This window comes from Priapulus caudatus, unplaced genomic scaffold, assembly GCF_000485595.1.
Source record: "Priapulus caudatus unplaced genomic scaffold, Priapulus_caudatus-5.0.1 Scaffold189, whole genome shotgun sequence".
Classification (NCBI taxonomy): Eukaryota; Metazoa; Priapulida; class Priapulimorpha; order Priapulimorphida; family Priapulidae; genus Priapulus; species Priapulus caudatus.
The window spans coordinates 161,174-182,389 of NW_014577250.1; the positions used below are offsets into that span (position 1 = coordinate 161,174).

At 45.2% G+C, this 21,216-nt stretch overlaps 1 protein-coding gene across 1 annotated transcript in view; it reads right to left on the bottom strand.

Annotated features, from left to right (window-relative positions):
• Nucleotides 1-21,216, bottom strand: part of LOC106806993 (ryanodine receptor-like) — a gene marked incomplete in the record, with an annotated part of 96,104 nt that overhangs the window by 57,750 nt on the left and 17,138 nt on the right. Inside the window, 13 exon segments of the mRNA XM_014809189.1 lie at nucleotides 761-862; nucleotides 1,310-1,445; nucleotides 2,129-2,193; nucleotides 2,621-2,745; nucleotides 3,630-3,799; nucleotides 4,556-4,678; nucleotides 5,309-5,465; nucleotides 7,280-7,354; nucleotides 8,377-8,461; nucleotides 9,071-9,176; nucleotides 9,766-9,878; nucleotides 18,496-18,577; nucleotides 20,500-20,571. Of these exon segments, the coding sequence (XP_014664675.1) occupies nucleotides 761-862; nucleotides 1,310-1,445; nucleotides 2,129-2,193; nucleotides 2,621-2,745; nucleotides 3,630-3,799; nucleotides 4,556-4,678; nucleotides 5,309-5,465; nucleotides 7,280-7,354; nucleotides 8,377-8,461; nucleotides 9,071-9,176; nucleotides 9,766-9,878; nucleotides 18,496-18,577; nucleotides 20,500-20,571 (1,411 nt within the window).

A 21,216-nucleotide genomic window follows, 5' to 3' on the forward strand; every position in this document is an offset into this window, starting at 1 on the left:
TCACTGGTAAATCGATAGGTGGGCAATATATATAGAAGTGTGTGATAATGCTTAGATTACCACAATTAAAAGCATGGAAAGTTTATCACTGGCAAATCGATAGGTGGGCAATATATATAGAAGTGTGTTATAACGCTTAGATTACCCCAATTAAAAGCATGGAAACTTTATCACTGGTAAATCGATAGGTGGGCAATATATATAGAAGTGTGTGATCACGTTCAGATTACGACAATTAACAGCATGGAAGCTTTATCACTAGTAATTATAAATCGATTGGTGGGCAATATATATCGATGGCTGTCAGAAGGACACCATACATTAGTTGCTTGTAGATGAACAGTATGAGAGAATCATGTACACTGTAAGAAAATTGCCAGAATGACAACACATCAGGCTGCCATGTAGACACCATATATAGGTATATGTAGGATGAACAACATGTACAAGTGGTTGGCAAAAGGAAACCATGTACAGATGGATGGCAGGGGGGAGGGCACTGAACGGATAGTGTGAGGGTAGGTAGGTAGGTAGGTAAGTATGGGTAAGTAAGTAGGTAGGTAGGTAGGTAGGTAGGTAGGTAGGTAGGTAGGTAGGTAGGTAGGTAGGTAGGTAGGTAGGTAGGTAGGTAGGTAGGTGAGCAGGAAGTGTAGGCAGAGAATAGGTGCATGACATGTGGACATGCATGATGGTGTGCATGAAGGCAACACAAAAGGTTCGTGGCAAGATTCTTGACGACCATGCTCCACTTTTCTCTCACCTTCGGATGCCTGTTGACTTTCCAGACGGTTAAACAGCCAGTCCAGTCTGACAGAATCAGCAAACTGTGCGCAGTTGGAATGATTCCCCTTTATCATCGCCGCTGTCAAAATAAACATCGCAACAAAATCAGAAAACGAACTCACACTCTTTCCTTAGGAGATGAGGAAAGATAAGTAAAACTTAAATTGATTGCCTGTCTCATCTTGAAATGTTTCATGTTTCATTAACTACTTTGACCATTCAAGCCGCTAAGCAATGAGCCATAAGCAACGCTGCACAGATAAAACCAGTGCTGAAATGTAATACTCTTCTCTGCTTACTCTGTTCCTAGACGAAATAACATGATGACGAGAATAGCATAACATATCACTGCTACAGACCACCAGTATAAATCAGGGGTGGGATAAACTGGTGCGAATATTCTAAAGATCTACTACGCCAACAAAAACCTTATTAGATTTTACCTCAAATTAAAAACGATTAGAACTAATTTATTAAATTGATGTGAGTCCCAGGTGTGAGCGGTAAAGTAAGGCTGTTAGCTCACCGAGCAACAGATAAAGAGAGCTAGAGATGTCCTCCCACATTTGGCCTGCCTCCTCGCCGGCAACAGCAGCGAAGTAGCTGGGGCTCTGGTACATGCTGAACTCATCGATGACCTCGAGGACCAGAGCTATCATGCCCTGAAAATGATGCCGTCGTTATATCGTGATAATCCTTTATATGTTATATGTTAAATGTTATATGATCAATGTTATATGTTATATGTTAAATGTTATATGATCAATGTTATATGTTATACGTTATACGTTATATCCGTCTGTTCATCTCGATGTTGAGAGTGCATTTAACTGCATAGAAGCGATAAGAGAATAATATCATCTTACAATGCTAATAAATCAAAAATATACGTTTCGCATCAGCGTGTGTCGGGCTACAGTTTACTGAGGGCAAAAAACTGTTATTATGGATGTGAAATGGACGGCAGAGAGCCACGAGCAGTTTTTGTTCTTCTACAGCCACCAGCCAAGCTACTATCATTATATCCAAGGTTCCCCAGCTCATCCACTATGTGCTCACGTCAAAATTTCAGATTATAACATATACAGTTTTTAGCTTCACCTACTATGTTTAGTAGTGTTCGTTAAAAAAAAAAATCCTGCACCTATTTAGTTTACAATTACATCTGATCAATACGTGTACCAACGTCTGAAATATAATAACATCTGACATACTCATGAAATAACACATCATGTAAGGATGCAATAACATTGGATATACACATGATAATATATATGTTTTCTGCTATAAATTATAACTGAGTCGTTTACACACTCGAGGTAGTGACCGTAAATATGGATCTCACCTCCTCCTGAAACAGGTCCTGTCTATTCCTCAGTGCCTTCAGTTTCTGCTGCTTCTCCTCGTGTTCTGCAACCATGGCAACCATCAGTCAGGTCAAAAGTCAACACCAAGAGGGAGCTTAGGCACACCATTGACAACAACTGTTCCTTTAACTAACGTAGCAGTGGTAGATCATGTCAAGCATTTTCAGAGATTAGATTATAATAAAGGCCAATGCAGGACGTTTGATCAGGATGATTGAGATGTTGGGTCACATGAAATGCTAAAGTAGATGAGGATAACTCACAAACTGAATAATGATTGTACCAGCTGAATAACAATTAAATATTACATAGGCCTATATATATATATATATAGACAAACATATATGATTATTGAGAAATGGTTTAAATACTTCCACATTGATACATCATCTACTATTACTGATCGTCAACAACGATTATAAAATTGTTTTTATTAAGCAAATTAAACTGTGTTAAAGTTGGCTACACACCAGTGCCTTCTGGTGGCTGTTCAAAGTACAGAATCAGATCGCCTAGGCACATGACAACTTCATTGAGATTAATCCTGTGCCACAGTGCACTCTCTGCTCCATCAGTCTGCAGTGAGTTCAAAGCCCTGTAACCATAGCAACAAACCAAATTTAGTTTGACAATAAAAATAATATGTATGGTTTTAATGTGCAGTTTAAACTATTTGAATATTACACGTGCTGACCCATAACGCTTTTTGAAAAGCAGCCGGTATACACCACAGCTGTTAATATATATTTCTTTCTTCACTTAGTGAGCCATACCGAAACCTCAAATGCAGTATTTACCACAGGTTTATTGAACAAATTGGAACACTCTGGCTACTTTGGGTCGTGTATGAGCATGATTCATATAATTTCATCCAAATTTAACGCCAAAACGCCTTGAATTATGATCTCACACAACCTGTTTGGTCACAAGAAGGATGAAACTGCCAGGTACAAAAACAAATGAACCAGAAGTGTGGTTAATATAGTTTTACTGCCTGTTTTCCCACGACAGCGACGCCGAACCTGGACTGAATAGCTACCACGCACATGTGCTACAGTATGAGCACACCAAAATAGGCAGCGCAGAAATCAGAGCTGCAAAACGTTTGGCTGGCAGCTAACAAACAACTTTAGAGAAAAGTGAAACGCGTGAGCAAGTGCAATGGCAGATGCTGAATATTTCAGCTGCTTTCTGAGTGTGTCAGTCAATTAGTGGAGGAAACATCGCCTGAAATAACACTAATATATTCACAGATACATATTATATACATCACTTTTTTTCATAATTTATTATTGTTGTTTTCATTATAATATAATGAGATATTAGAGTACTAAGTATCCTTTTGTTGGTCAGAAATATACTTGTTATAATATAAGCTGTCTCCAATCAGCTTAGTAATGGTGGTTATTGTACGCTATTGGTGGTTAGGGGCTAACAGACACCTGAGAGGGTGCATCACGAGGAATCAAGGACGGCTACCTGACGAGTCGGTTGAAGATCGAGGAGCACTTGCGGATGACGCGCGCCGAGCGAGATTCCTCCTCCTGCGCCATCACCACCGTGAAGCCATCGTCCATGTGTCCCTCCTCCAGCATGACCGCTATCTTCTCCTCCACGCGACCAACGCCCTTCTTCTTCGTCTGGTGCGTCTGAGAAAATCGCATCGTAGGAAGCCGAGATTTATTGGAATGCCTCGTTGTTCCCGCCCCGCGTTATAAATTTCCCATTTATGGAAGCAGTTCGCGAGACTTCTTCATCACCTCTCATCGTACCTGATGGCACTACACACACACACCTATCATACCTACTATACATACTATCACTATACGGCCACCACACCTAATACTAGTACACCCATCAAACTTTATACCACTACACAAGCGCATGCACGCACGTACGTGCGCACGCGTAATATCTAATACCACTATACAACCACCCACTATACCTAGCATATTTATTAGCACCACATATCTACATGCAATAACACTACACACCAACTCACTATATCTACCATTCATACAAAACTTGATACCTAATCCACTACACACCCATTAATAATATCCACTATAAACTCTATACTGCTACACACCTAACATTCCTAATGCCAATCCACCCAACTACCATACCTTACACCACTACATACCTACACCCACTGCACCACACATACCATATCTACTAATACCAACTGCAACTACATGTGTTTTAACAGCCTTCGCAGGCATTCAGACTAGAACGTGCACAGCTACATCAGTCCCATACAATCATAAAATATAATATATAATATATACAGGAGTCTATCAATATTGATAGACTCCTGATTGATAGACTCCTGATTGATAGACTCCTATTGATAGACTCCTGATATATATTATAATATATAATATAATAAATCATAAATCATGTACCTCATAGGACAGCCAGAGGCCGGTGTGTACGTGCTGAATGAACGCCATCGAATCAGAGTACTTGACCTGTGCCGAGCCCATGCCCTCCTCCTCCTTTTCATCCAAGCTAACCTTCTTGTCATCCTGACCAGACAAATAAAGAAGAGGTTCACGTATGTATGAAATTTGTCACACAGTCAAAAATTCTATAGACAATGGAAGAAGGGGCGTGAAGAGAATCGATACAACATGGTGGTTGCGCAGTTTGCCTTGTTATTTCACTGCTTGATTGTATGCTCATCATTACAAAATGTGCACCAACTTCTACACTTACACATAGCTACTTCATAAGACATAGGTTCTTTGCGACTTAGTATACAGAAGTGTATTGCCAGACAAAACACTTACTAGCAAACTTGACTTCAATAATTTTTTACCAAGTACTTTTTACCACATAAAAATAGACACGATAGTTTCACACGAAAATTCACTATGCCAGCCATGGTCAAATTACATAAATCTTGTAACAATCGACAAGAACTCAACACTACATTATGTATCGATATAGACAACAGATATGTGTAACTTGATAACAAATATTTCAGGCATATAACACTTCATTCGAGGCTGCTTCACACGACTAGTATAATGACAACCCAATTCACAACTGAAACAAAATAATCGATTACAAACAATTACAAATCTACAACATTTAATCGATAATGATCGAGTATTCGATCAAATTCAACGACAACGAGGATGGTAGCAGCAGACCTTGAACTGTCGCAGGCAGAAGGCAGTCGTCTCGACGTCGGCGTTGTCCCTGCTCACGAGGTTCAGCAGGTTGTCCTGATTGACACACAGGTAGCGGCCCGTCGTGATGTGACGGATGCGGCACAGGTTGGCCCAGCCGACGAACGCACTGCTCCACCTACGCGCAACGCGAAACACGGTCAGTGGATGGTCGCGGACAGGCGTAGTCAGTTGTGGATGGTCGTTGACAGTCGTTGACAGTCGTAGTCAGTCATTGGACGGTCGTGAATAGTCGTGGACAGTCGTGGACGGTCGTGGTCAGTCGTGAACGGTCGTGGAGTCGTGGACGATGGTGGTCAGTCGTGAATGGTCGTGGACTGTCGTGGTCGGTCGTGAACGGTCGTGGTCAGTCGTGAACGGTCGTGGACGGTCGTGGACAGTCGTGGTCGGTCGTGAACGGTCGTGGACGGTCGTGGTCAGTCGTGGACGGTCGTGGACGGTCGTGGTCGGTCGTGGACAGTCGTGGACAGTCGTGGACGGTCGTGAACGGTCGGTCGTGAACGGTCGTGGACGGTCGTGGTCAGTCGTCAACAGTCGTGGACGGTCGTGGACGGTCGTGGACGGTCGTGGACGTTCGTGGACGGTCGTGGACGGTCGTGGACGGTCGTGGTCGTGGACGGTCGTGGACGGTCGTGGACAGTCGTGGTCAGTCGTTAACAGTCGTGGACGGTCGTGGACGGTCGTGGACGGTCGTGGACGGTCGTGGTCAGTCGTTAACAGTCGTGGACGGTCGTGGACAGTCGTGAACGGTCACGGACGGTCGTGGTCGGTCGTGAACGGTCGTGGACGGTCGTGGTCGGTCGTGAATGGTCGTGGACAGTCATGGACAGTCGTGGACGGTCGTGGTCGGTCGTGGACAGTCATGGACGGTCGTGGTCGGTCGTGAACGGTCGGTCGTGAACGGTCGTGGACGGTCGTGGTCAGTCGTCAACAGTCGTGGACGGTCGTGGTCGGTCGTGGACGGTCGTGGACGGTCGTGGTCGGTCGTGAACGGTCATGGTCAGTCGTCAACAGTCGTGAATGGTCGTGGACGGTCGTGGTCGGTCGTGGTCAGTCGTCAAGTCGTGGTCGGTCGTGGTCAGTCGTGAATGGTCGTGGACAGTCATGGACGGTCGTGGTCAGTCGTGAATGGTCATGGACAGTCGTGGACGGTCGTGGTCAGTCGTGAATGGTCATGGACAGTCGTGGACGGTCGTGGTCAGTCGTGGACGGTCGTGGTCAGTCGTGGACGGTCGTGGTCAGTCGTGGACGGTCGTGGTCAGTCGTGGACGGTCGTGGTCAGTCGTGGACGGTCGTGGTCAGTCGTGGACGGTCGTGGTCAGTCGTGGACGGTCGTGGTCAGTCGTGGACGGTGGTGGTCAGTCGTGGCCGGTTGTGGACAGTAAACACGCTCACATCTGTTCCACGCGAGGTTGCCCGGTGATTACCAGTGCCGCACAGTCTCTCATACACTCATACATGCGTACCATGAGCTGACAAGCCTCACTGGCACAACCACATACAATCAATCTTTCTAATCTTCGTAACCTTTGTAATGGCACAATCCCATTCGGTGTTTCATAGGAATTCCGGACTATCAGAGTTTATGCACTGGGAGTCTGGGGAAAATTCACTAGTAACTTGAGGAAAGGTTCAGAGGAATCTTGCATATTGTTTTGGTTCAATATACTAGCATGTCCTTATTAGTACCTAGCAACTTTGTGGTCTGATCTACCATATAGAGTTTATAGAAAACATCAGTTTATCGAAGAAGTGCCAATAGCAGTTAGCTTAACGTCTTTCTCAGCCTTTGAGTATAACCATCATTGAGAAATTCCTTGTGACACATAGCTCCACCTATTTTCATGATTACTGAGGTCGCGCTATCACCGCTAGCCGACGATCAACCATTCTCGGTTGTCGTGGTTACCACGTGAAGCCGACGGTACGTACTTTGTTCGGATGAGTTCGAGTCTCCACAGCGATCTTGCTTGGTTCATTACCTCACCACTCTCATACAGCACCGACCTGCAGCAGAAACAGCCTGCCTCGTAAACATGGTTCCCATGTCACCTCAATAGAAGAGAACACACTACATATACATATGTAACACTAGACAGAGTGCACTCACGGAGAGTGCATACCTCCGCCAGCGACATACGTCATACGCCATATGACTCACGAACACACAAATAAGATACGATATACGCCAGCATACTGACATGTACACGCTGGCTTGCTGGCTTGCTGCTCGCTCGCTCGTAGCAGCCGCTCGTTGCTGCTGCTCGCTCACATGTACACGCTTGCTGGCTTGCTGCCCACTCGCTCGTAGCAGCAGCAACCGTAGCAGCCGCTCGTTGCTGCTGCTCGCTCACATGTACACGCTCACTGGCTCGCTGGCTGACGTGCTAATATCGATCGCGCGAACACACGAACACACTAACACACGAACACACGCACACGAGAGCGAAAACATAACCTCATCCAACTCCGTTGGGCGGAGGTAATAACAGTACTGCATGTCAGTATATCGGCAAAATGTAAAGAATAAATGGTTGATTCCATAAAAAAACCAGCAACTTAATTATGTATAATAATTATGTATTAGATTTATTATTATGCCTACTGATTTTCACATAGTAGGGGCTGCACTAGGTGGCCACTCTCGGTGGTCAAAAAATACTTGGTCTCACATGGAAAAAGGTGTCATATGAAGGAAGTAGTGCCAGAGGTATGATGTTTACTAAACAGGGGTTTTATTAGAAGATGGTTAATTACTTGTCCGAGGTTTGAGGCCTACTCTGTCTCACATAGCAGGGTTACTATAAGAACGTGTTGCTATCACGGATCTGTCATTTACTCAATTTGTATAGTTGGTTATTGGTTCTTATATATTGGTTAGTTATTAAGTTATTAGTTATTAGATGCACTTTGGAAGGCTATCACAATCACCCATTTGGAGGCGCTCCGCTTGGGGAAACAAAAATACACATTCGTTAATTAACATTTTCATAAATGCACAAATACCCAGACATTAGACATAAACTCACTTTGTTTCCGAGTCTGCTGGTGGAACTGTGAGGCATTCGTCGACGTTCTTGAAGAATCTCAGCACGTCAGCTCCGAACACACTACCTGTGCAGTCATTACAACACAAACAAGCATTTATTTCGAACACTCGTTTTTCCCACTTTTACGACACTTACTGATATTGCTTCAGTAACAGCAACTGATGAGAGTAACACTAACATGTCGCAGGGGCAAATCGTGAATACCCCCAACACGACCAAATACAGACTGTGGCTATCGTTCAGTTCAAACGCTTAAATGTCAAACGTAATACACAACATAATGATTTCTTCCCCAAGAATTCCTCTGCTAGATGGCTCCTTTTGCTTGAAGTCTTTTAACCCATGCTACCTGTATAGATTCCGATGGCCTCATGCTATAACTACACGTTGCTGATGTCTTACAGTTAATGTGCTCTTACATGAAGATAAATTAACAGATAAATAACATTTCAATATTCAGCTAAACTAATTACAACTAAATTGATCAAATGCTAGTTTCAAACAACGTGCCGCAAATTACGTTCCACCAACTGTTATAAATTCAGGACACCATTTTGTGATCCAGTGCAAATAATTTCTCAGGAAATGGCAAGTCGACCACCAGATAGTTTATACCTGGGGAAAACATAGCCTAAAGCTTTCACGAGGAGACGCCGTCGCACGATCAACGTACCCAATGTCTTTGCTCGTATGCTGCCCGAGCATACTGTGCTGACGCTCCACAGAGTCTGGTGGAATGAGGCTATAACGACCGCCCTGTTCTGTGTCTTCGTCGTGTGCTGAAACGGCAGAAGCGAGACACTCGGTCACGTTTCCCTGACACCGGTAGCATCACCGAGGACAGAGCTCTCACTCTATCCACATCAAGACAGAGGTAAAAAAAAAGTTGGAATGTCCGAATGCAACGGGGTCGGAAAGGCTAGATGTGTACTCAGTCTTACATAGTACTGTGTTAATTAGAAGGTGGTTACTGTGGAAGACTCAGCAGGGGTTTCAATAGAAGCCTGTTACAGCTAGAGATGTGAAACCTACTGAGTCATATACAGCAGGGGTTTCATTAGAACGTGGAACTGCTAGGGTGCTAGGGCCAAACATCTACAGAGACTCACACAGCTGGTTTCATTAGAGGTTGCCAACTTCGAGGTGGGCCACTCAAGTCATTGGCCTATGTGTTTACATTGTCTGCCACCTGATATGTCTGGTTGTCCTCTATCAGTATTTTAGGTGTTTTGAATCGGTCTCATAAGGTTTTGCACTAGCGTAGCTACTCTAAGAAGTAACTGCGTACAAAGCAAGTAAGGCTGCAAAAAAGAGTAATCATCTGCTATTCTACATGCACGTTTATGGATTAGTCAAACGGACACGTACCAAGTATCTCTCAGTGGCCACACTGACCAGAATGACATCATCACCAACTCGGACCTTTTCACCCTCAGACCGCTGCTTGGATGCTGGATGGATGGTCCACCAGCAACTCTCACCTGATAGGCAGAAAGTGTAAAGAGTAGAGACGAATTATATTGTCTGGCAATTACTTTCTTATCGTACAGCACTTTATGTAAAGTATCAGCTTTGCTTAGAGTAGTACTTCGCTATTTAGCTGCAATTCAATGCTTACTGGTACACTATCTGTAACTGAATCAGCGACACAGTATCTATACAGTAAAATGTTATTTAGTCTAGAGTATATTGGCTTGCTTACGATATAACGCCTTGTTTATAGTACAGGGATCTACGGTGGGTGACATACAGTTCCTACTCCATTCAAGGCATCACCTCTTCCAAGATGGCATATTTAACTGTGGTGCTATGCCATGTTGAATGATTTAAAACATAATGCTTTGGTAAGGAAAATTGTGAACAGGCAAGGAGCCGGCCTTATAAACATTTTACTTCCGATTTCTTGCCCTTCATAAGATGTGCAAGCATCCGAAACCTCCCACCCAGGACAGCCATGTTGCATTCGCTGAAGATGCTTACGTAGATCTGGCACGCGCTATTCCTAAAGCCGGCTGCAGGCATCTTGCATGCACTAACATTAATCACATGGCCTTTGCCGCTTTTGCGTATTATCGAGGGGGTAATCGGTGAAAATGCGCCAGCACACACAGTGTATAAAGGCATCCTCGGACGATATTGACAAACAGCGCCTCAATTTTATAGAGATGCGAAACAGGACGCGGAAAGCTAAAGATGTCAATGTCACGCCGAGGTCACTATGTTTATTACTTCAGGCGTGCGCGTCGGAAATCCACACGAGGCAATTTTTCATAATTTTTACCCGACAATACGGAGATACCCCCCCACCACTTAGTGAGTTTTTGAGACTGTCTGTAGTCTGGTCACCAGCTGGGCAGACTCGGTGTCTGTTTATAGGAACACCGATACGTTCCCTTGCTTCTAGCTCCACGCCAGACGAGGGATTGAGTTATATGCCTAGTTGATGAAGATGCAGCCACAAATCCTGCTTCCTCGCGAATTTCGTTATATTGTAGCGCGGTTTTTCTGGTAGCATTCCAACTGCGTTATATGTGTTCACCGCAAAATGGCCACTAGTGCCAACAACTCTCAACATTGCTCGATAAGCGATCATTCACTGCTACTGATATCTACTTGCCACCACGCACAGCTCATAACATCACTTGAAATTTAGCAGTAAAACCTATGCTATCTAATAGGGAAATCTCCGTAGGCCTATGTGTGCCTATGGCACGAAACTATGATACAACCTACAGTGCGTTTTTTTCTCACTACAAGTCAAAATACAAATTGTATAAATATGCAATAACTTGTCAGCAAAAACTTTTCAGCGAAAATCATGCTTAAACACTGGCTTCCCATCTGATAGCCGTGACAAGTAAGTATCCTTAATTGTAACAGAAAGGGAGATATCAATAAAAAAGCTACCTATTCTGTTCCCAACCGGCATGTAATTTTCAAAATACTTGCTCTAGTTGCAGGAGAAAAGTATCGTTACTACCTAAGCACCATAAGCAATAAGCACGACGAACAATACCGACTGAAATATACTCTCTGAAAAACATAAAGCAAGTCAAAACTGAAACTATGGAATTACCGAAGGAATTAAAATATTTTGATCGCTGCCATGTTTTTCACGATAATAATTACACGCAGGTAGGCATGTGACCTTGGCTTCACTAGCACGGGAAATGAGGATAGAACAGTACATAGACACAATGGATAGAAGTCACTGCCTGCTGAGCGCAGAACGTGATAACAAACAATGAGTGGAGGTTTTGCAATCGGAGATTGACGCTCAATCGTCACCCATAGCGTGGATTGTGAAGAAGTCAAGTATGCAACCTGTCATGTAAATTAAGAAATGTATTTTTCATGGTCTTGAGTGAAATAACTATGGATACAATTACTAAGTAATTTACACATATTCTATATATATATATATATATATATATATATCATACATATAAAGCCAGATGTTAACTCCCAGCTGAGTTGAGGTTACATGTTGCCCGGGTAAAAAGTGAAAACTTTGGAATGCAGGCATAAGAAATACAGCAGCCATTCTTATACGTGCTTGCACTCCCCCTTCCCCTGCCAGCCACGGCTGAGACTGTTTATTTTGAAATGCATCTGCGACTTCTCACGTATTATGGTGGCCGTTTTCCTTTTTATTTTGTAAGTACACGGATTAGTTGCTGCACCCTAAACAACAACCTGGTTCTCTGGTTCATACTTTTTCAGCTTCTATGTCCTATTACCTGACTAGTTTTGGATATAAGACACTAAAATTTGTAGGTGCGAAGCTCTGGACAGAGATTCCACTTCATATAAAAAAAACTTGCCCTATGCAAAATGTAAGCAATCCTACAGAAACATCCTAATACAAAAGTAACGGTTGCACTGTTCTATTCTGTTGTATATTTGATGTCAATTTAGCTATTACCATGTAATACGCTAAATACCTCTATAAAATTGTGTACAGATGTGTTTTTCAGTTATGTTTTGCTCACGATTCTATTCTGTTGTATGATTACTGTCCATGTAACTATATTACTGTGTAATATGTTTCTGCATGTGTTCAACAGTCTATATATGTGCATTTTGCAGCTTTGTTTGTTGCTACACAGTTTGTTTGTTTGTTTGTTTTTTTGTTTACCTTTGTTCAAATTTCTTGTTCATTTTGTTTTGATCATTTTGTTCACTCTCTCTCTGTCATGTTTTTGCTGTTTCTCATACTGTATATATGTGCATTTTGCAGCTCTGTTGCCACACAGCTCTAACATGTTGTATATTATCTGTCAATGCAACTATTGTATCTATTTATAGTAATAACTAGCTGGGCTACCCGGCGATGCCCGGGATAAAGGAGAAAAAAGCTAGAATTTAATCTGCCATGACGGCTGTACTGACGTTATTCTGATTTTATAAATCTGTCCCAAGAATTTCACTTGTGTTCAGTTCTGCAGCGCTTCTTGGTACACAACATTCTTGGTGTTGCCATCTTCAGAGAACCAAGAAGTGCCGCGTTGTACTTCCAGATGTTGTCCCTGAAGTGCTTGGCACGTGGGCTGTCTTGTGAGAGCAGCTGCCTGAGGATCTGTGGTGGCATTTGGAGGGCCTCCAGCTTTACTTTGCCTCCTGTGCAGCACATGCCTGGAGCTTCCCCTGGCCACTTCTTGGCAGAGCAGTGTCTGCAGATGTTGTCCATCCTGCCAATGGAGACCTTTGGGTTGGAGGTGTAGTCTTTGTTGATGTCGTAGGAGAACGCTGCGCCAGAGGTCACGTGCACAGGAGAGTGCAGAACAGCGAGAACTCCGTCAAAGAAGCGATTCCGCAACCGACAAGAGGTCACGTGAAGAGGCAAGGAGGGCCAAGCAACATACTGACAACAACATTTCATGGCTCAACCCTCCTTGCCTCTGCACGTGACCTCTGGTGGGTTGCGGCATCGCTTCTTTGACGGAGTTCTCGCTGTTCTGCACTCTCCTGTGCACGTGACCTCTGGTGGGTTGCGGCATCACTTGTTTGGCGGAGTTCGCGCTGTTCGGCATTCTCTGCAGAGCGTGCTGTTTGATGGGCCAGTTTCTTTGCCCTTGCAGTTGAACTGCCGAAAGACGATCGCTTCCGTTTCGGCTTTTCATGCAATTGCCTAATTTTGAGCTTGACTATAGTCGAGCGCTAGGATTGCTGTTGAGTTTTCTGCTGCGCTAGGATTTGTCTTGACTTTTCTGCTGCACTGTATAATCTAGTGGTAGGATTGCTGTTAACTTTTCTGCTGCGCTAGTATTTTTTTGGGGGAAATCTGTTGTTGTTGTTTTTTCCCTTATTTTGGCCATTTTGTGCAAATTGTTTTTGGCCTAAAATGGTCGTCGCGTCATGTTGATTGAGAATAGACCTGACGGGTCACCTCTTACGGGTCTCGAGAAGACAGACAGACAGATAGATCCGGCGATTTATGTACTGTAGGAGATGAATACGAAACACTCAGTGCATGCGGAAAAAGTTCAGCATTTATACCTATATGGTATCGTCCTACGACCGCTTCGGTGTCTCCTTCCGAAGCTAATAATTCTTTATTGTCGCTGATAATTCGACAAAGTTAGACATTGAAAATAACCGGTAAAGAAAACATACTTGAAAACGCCCGAAGCGGGGGCGGGGGGGTATCCACGGTGAGGTGAGATGTTTTTAACTTTTGGTTGTCAGAATCAAGGATGTCCAGAGGCGCCGGAAGCGGGGGCAGGGGGGGGCGGCCGCCCTCCAATCCAAAGTGTGGGGGATGGGGGGCACAAACCAAAAAGCCCTCCCAAAAAAAGAAGAAGTGGGAAAGAAAAAATATAATGTATGACTTAAGACTTGGTTACAGTATTTATAACGTTCAAAAACAACTAATTAATAACATCTATTTTAGATTTTTCGCTGCGCGCTTTGCGGTGATTGAACGCTCCACGTCGCACACACGCGCCTCCGCACACACGTCACACACACCGCGCGCACGCACACAACGTTCACACACATGCGCTCACGCACACACGTCAGCAGCACTATTGCCTCACGCACACACGCGCTCAACCACACACGCGCTTCACGCACAGCGCGCGCACGCACACCACGTCACACACATGCGCTCACCCCCCTCACCACACCGCTCAGCAAATGACGTGCCACGCACACACCACGTCGACACACGCGTTCAAACGCACACACGTCGCACGACACGCGCTCACGCAACACACGTCGCCACACACGCGCTCACGCACCACGGCGTCGCACACGCACACATTGTCGCACAGCACGCGCGTCACGCACCACGTCGCACACCAACATGTCGCCACACACCGCTCACGCACCACACGCGTCGCACAACGCACACATGCTGCGCACACACGCGCTCACGCACACTACGTCGCACACGCACACATTGTCGAACACACTGCGCTCACGCACACACTCGCACACGCCACAACGTCGCACACAGTTGCCTCCACGCACACACGTCGCATACACGCGCTCACGCACACACGCGTTCACGCACACACGTCGCACACACGCATACACGCGCTTCACGCACAAAAACCCCACGCAGTTCCACGCACACACGTGCCTAACACGGCTACACGCGCTCACGCACACTACGCGCTCACGCACACACGTCGCACACACGCACCACAAGTCGCACACACCGGTCGCACATGCACACATGTCGCACACACGCGCCACGCACACAACGTCGCATACACGCGCCTCACGCACAGCATGCGCTCACGCACAGCACGTCGCCTACACGCGCCTCACGCCATACACCACACACGCGTCATGTACACAACGTCGCACACACGCGTGCACGCACACGACGTCGCACATCAGTGCCGCCTCGACGCATACACGTGCTCACGCACAAAAACACGGCGCTCACGGCACCACGTCGCACACACGCGCGTCACGCCGACACACGTCGCAACACACGCGCTCACGCACACACTCGCACCGATGCGCTCACCATCACGCGCTCACGCACACACGTCGTAACACGCGCTCCACACACACCGACAGCAGCGCAACGCGCGTCACGCACACACATTCACACACACGCGCTCACGCACACACATCGACACACACGCGCTCAGCAGCACATGCCGTCACGCACACACGTCGCACACGCACACCATGTCGCACAACGCCGCCTCACGTACACACTTCGCAACGCACACATGTCGCACACAACGCCGCTCACGCACACACGTCGCACCACGCACACATGTCGCAGCACACGCGCTCACTCACCAAACGTCGCACACTGCACACATGTCGCACACACGCGCTCCCGCACCACACGTTTCGCCGCACCACGTTCGCACACAATGCGCTCACCGCACACACGTCGCAATACACGCGCACGCCACCGCCGTTCACGCGTTCACGTCACACAGTCCGCACGACCACGCGCCACGCACACCACACGCGGTTCACGCGACACACGTCCTACACAGCCATAACGCGCTCAGCGCACACACGCCTCACGCACACACGTCCGTCACACACGCACACATCGCACATACACGTCGCAACGATGCACACATGTCGCAGCACACTGCCCGCTCACGCCACGACACGTCGCGATTCACGCGCTCACGCACACATGCGTTCACGCCACACGTCGCACACACGCGCTCAGCAATACATCGCACACAACGCGCTCATGTACAGACAACGTTCGCACACACACGCGCATCACGCCACACACGTCCGCACACATGCGCTCACGCATACACGTGCTCACGCACACACGCGCTCACGCACACACTCGCGACACACGCTGCTCACGCACACACGTCAGCACACACGCGATCACGCACACACGTCGCACACATGCCGCTCAACGGGCATACACGGCGCTCACGCACACACGTTCGTATACACCGCGCTCACGCACACACGTCGCAACACACAGCGCGCGCTCACCGCACACACATCACACACACGCGCTACGCAACAGCAACATCACACACCACGCGCTCAGGCACACCCATTGCGCTCACGCACAACCACGCGCTCACGCACACATGTCGCACATTACGCGTTCACACAACACTCGCACACCACGCGGCTCACGCACACACGTCGCACACACGCTACCCACGCACACACACGCGCACACTCGCGACTCACGCACACACGTCGCAGATGACCGACTCACGCCAACACCTCGCACACACGTCGCTCACGCCACACAACTGTTCGCACACACGCTGCTCACGCACACACCGCGCACACACACGCCACACACATGCGCTTCACCACACACGCGCTCAACGCACAACCAGGCACGCACAACACGCCGCTCACGCACACACGATCACGCAACACTGCGCTCCGCACGACACGTCGGACTGCACACGCGCTCACGCACACCGTCCACACAACGTCGCACACACGCGGCTCAACGCACACACGTCGCACACGCACACATGTCGCACACACCCGCTCATCTGCACACCACGTTACGGCTTACTGGGTAACCAGTCTAGCTTGCTGCCAGCCGCAGTAGACGATGCGATAAACTGTGGCTGACATGTACCTATTGCCGTGGTAGATTTACGAATGCTGCACGTGACTCGGAAAAAAAACGGAAAACGCGTGAAAACAATTCTGGATCGGGGAAAAAAGGCGGAAATTCGCGGAACGCAGGGGGGAAAATTTTCAATGCCACAATGACCATTCGACAATACAGCTACAAAAATTTAATTTAATATTATCCGGTAAAATCGCGAACAACACCGCGAAAAATTAGCCACTCGATTGCAGTAGGAGGGTATATAGCGCGCCACCGCGCGATATTATTAAAATAATAAAGATTATTAATTGTAATTTTAATTTCTTTATTTTGATGTATTTTTCGAATTTTTGGCCTAAAATAGTCGTGGCGACATGCTCGATTAGAATATATATGGATGTTGGGGTGACCTCTTACGGGGGGGGGGGGAAAGATAGACAGACAGACAGACACAAAAAGACTCGCCCTTTATGTAAGAGATAGTAACAATCTATTTATATAGTATAACTATTGTATCTATTGCGCCTATTTATATAGGTAAACGTGTGTGTATGTATATATATATATATATATATAATATATAGACTGTATATATATAATTAAGTATAAACTACTGTGTATTACGCCTATTGCCCATACATTATTTTGTACAGATGTAAATTAGAGCTTTGCCTGTTTCGTTCTGCTCATTCCGTTTGTTCATTTTTGTTTAGTTTCTTGTTCACCTTTATTCAGTTTTATTGTTCACATGTTTTGATCATTTTCGCTGTCATGTTTTTTCGGTTTCCCATGCTCACCATCCACTGTGGCAACCAAGTATATTATAATAATGACCCATCTGCCTACTCTTAGTATTACATTTTCTTTTGAGGGGTGGCAGACTTTGATAACTTGCGGGTTCTTTCCCAACTCCTGTGCTTCCTTTGTAAACTAGATTAACTATGACTTGTATATTTCCTATTTGCCGCTGTACACTGTATATACACGACTTATGCACAAAAAATAAACATCTTGAATCTCTAGTTCACTCTTCATGCTCTAAAAATCTCATGTGAATCTTCTAGTACGACAATAGCTTGCCTATACAAGGAAATAATAGTAAAATAAAAACTATTAAATACTGGAAAGGATGTAGGATATTGGTTTTCACATGAAATAATTTACTTGAAATATATATAACACTTGATGGCCTACTATGTGCACTCACACATTCTATAGCATCTGCAAGTGTTAAAATGTCATTTATTTTCTTATAAGAACAAGAGCAGTTATTCTGATCTAAAAGACAAACATCATTGAAACATGTGGTATGCATGATGACTGTGTCAAGGAAGTACCAACATGAGTCTACTGTGAAACATGTTGTGTAGGTTGTAGGAGGAAATTTTAGCTAAAATATTATTAATATATGCATACTTTACAATGCTCGCAAACTATAAGGAAGTTCCACCCATAGGTATAACAATGGCAACGACACGCACAAAAAGCATATAATTACGTAATAGGGTAGCAACGTAAAAATAACGCGAATACACGTATGCTCTTACAATCGCAATACATACCCTGACTGTCCTCCTTCAGGCCTACATCAAATGCCAACTTGTCACTGGAAGCTGTAGTTTGTGTTGATAGGCATGACAAAAACTGAAACGTTAATGAAAACCACTGGTAAGTGCTGAACATATTAAATTCATCATACCCACTAAAGTAAGCAAGATGACAAGCATGACAAATATGAGAACATTAATCAAAATGGCTAACAGTCTACGAAAATAAAAAAAAGTATTTAATAACCCCAACTAGACATATTGCATTAACATATGATTAATTGAATTATGAAGTAATATACAGTAGGCTATGAAAAAATAAAAGTGCACAATTAATAATCTAAACTAGACATTGTGCAGAAAAAAACACACGAAATATACTGAAACAGTTACCAAACCACTTAGTAGACAAGGCATATATGAAAGCATGCAATATCATTAACTGAGTAATACATCATCGTATACATTTGACTTTGTTATATCTATAGACATATATGTTCATGGTTTTAGTCTAAATCTTCTTAAGGTGACATAAGGTCCAAATTATCCCTGTTGACTTGGCATAAAGTGTATATACAATAGGAACGAAATTAAATTAAATTATTCTTTGACAAGCTTTTTTCATCCTATCTCTCTACCTTTCTGTGGTCAGTTAATTCTCTGCACGCGATTTCTGCAATCTCGGTACTCGGTAGAAAGTCATGTATTTTATTTTGCCAAGAGCAGGAAACAGCTAGAGACATGGTAATAAGGGTTTGAATTAATATATTGGTTCTCCTTTTTAGCTCATTGCAGAATATATCACACGTGTAAATTTTTAGCTTCACTTTTACTTTTTAGAATTGCACTATATTCATAATATCTTACAGTTTAATAATTGTTATCAGATGTTACTACAGATACGCTTAAACGCACACGCTAGCACGCATGCAAGCACACACGCGCGTACACTCAGGCACACGCACGCACATGCACGCACGCACACATGAACGCGCGCACACGCACGCACACAACACACGTCACAGTCTCAACTACGAGCCATCTAGTATCTGTGTAATGTCTGTAAGAACTGCTTTTAACAAACCCATGGACTTGATTTATAGCCTAGATCGGTGTAAGAGTACAGTGTAACAAGTTAATCGAGATACAAAAAATTCCCTCAGAGATACGTTACAATTAAAGATACCCACTCGTCAAAAGGCCGTGTGATAACCATTACAAGCAAGCTGAGCGATTAATGACGAGTTAATGCGCGCATGGGATGGCGTTAGCTTTGCGAATCATCATTCTACACATCCCTTGGTTTCCGTGCGAGCACGAGTGATGCTATGCGATGAAACGCGAACCGCTTCCGCGCCACATGCCGCGTGCCGCTAACTATCAAATTGCATTCAACCGATCAGAGCAGCTATAAACCGCATGGGGGGATAGCGCCGCATCGCGCACGCCGACAGCAGAGCGGAGGACTAGACAGATTGCGACTCACGGAAGCCGCCGCCGTCTCCGACAATGTTGTTCTATTTTGACATTCGCTACTAGTGTTGCTCACATCAAGCGGCGGCCGCCCCAGTAATGAGACACTCGTATATGTGTGTGTATGTGTATATGTCTCGTGTTTGTGGCTAGTTATAATCGCATATTTCACAAACAACAGGATAACGGAGATCCGGTAATGACGGGCCGAAGTGTGTTGAAGATGGTTATATGGCAGCCGCCACGCGTGCTAATCCCACAACATGTGTACCCGCGTGAGACTGCTGTAGCAAGATCCTTACAGTTACACTCTGACATTTTTATTTGCCAAACACCCTTTAGAGCGAGCTGCACACTTTAAACAGTCTTAGCGAAAAAAACAGCTGCAGCAAAAAGTGGGGCCCTAGACATCTACTACGACTACGAATACGAAAAGTTCAACCATAGGTACTGTAAATAAAGTGGGTTCGTAATGTCGTGTGTCCAACAAAGGTTTAATTAGTAAGTTTTACTGCATGTGTACTGGCCTTAACGAAAGTTACGCACCATGTTGCTGTGATTGTGTCTTAGAAGAACGGCATGTCCATAAAGCAACGTTCTGTGTCCACTCTGTGTACCCTGAAACAAAACAGAAATATTTACATGTTACAATATTTACATGTGTTAAAAATGTACACAAACTATATATATGGATAGATTCGGGGACGAGGGTCAAGAGAGAGGGTGAGATTGGGTATTAGGAATTGTGCACTTGGGTGCTTGGGTGAGTGAATGAGTGAGTGCGTGAAAGAGTGTGTGAATCATTTAGTGAGTAAGTGATTGAGTTAGTGAGAGAGTGAGTAAGTCATTCAGTGACTGACTGAGTGAGTGACTGACTGACTGGCTGACTGACTGGCTGACTTGAGTGAGTGATTGAGTAAGTGAGTGAGTCATTCAGAGACTGAGTGCGTGTGTGAGCGAGCATATGAGTGAGTCTGTGTACGCGTGCGAGCATTAGAGACAGAGACAGAGAGAAAAAAATATAGAAGAAATTTAGAAAAGAGGGAGATGGCCAGATTAGCAGAGAGAGAGAGAGAGGGCGGGGGCAGAGACAGAGGGCCATTTAGTAGGAGAAGGGACAATTACCAGAGAGACAGAGACCGATAGAGAGAGAGAGAGAGAGAGAGAGAGAAAGAGAGAGAGAGAGAGAGAGAGAGAGAGAGAGAGAGAGAGAGAGAGCGAGAGAGAGAGGGGGGAGAGAGACAGAGACATCTATATATGCGC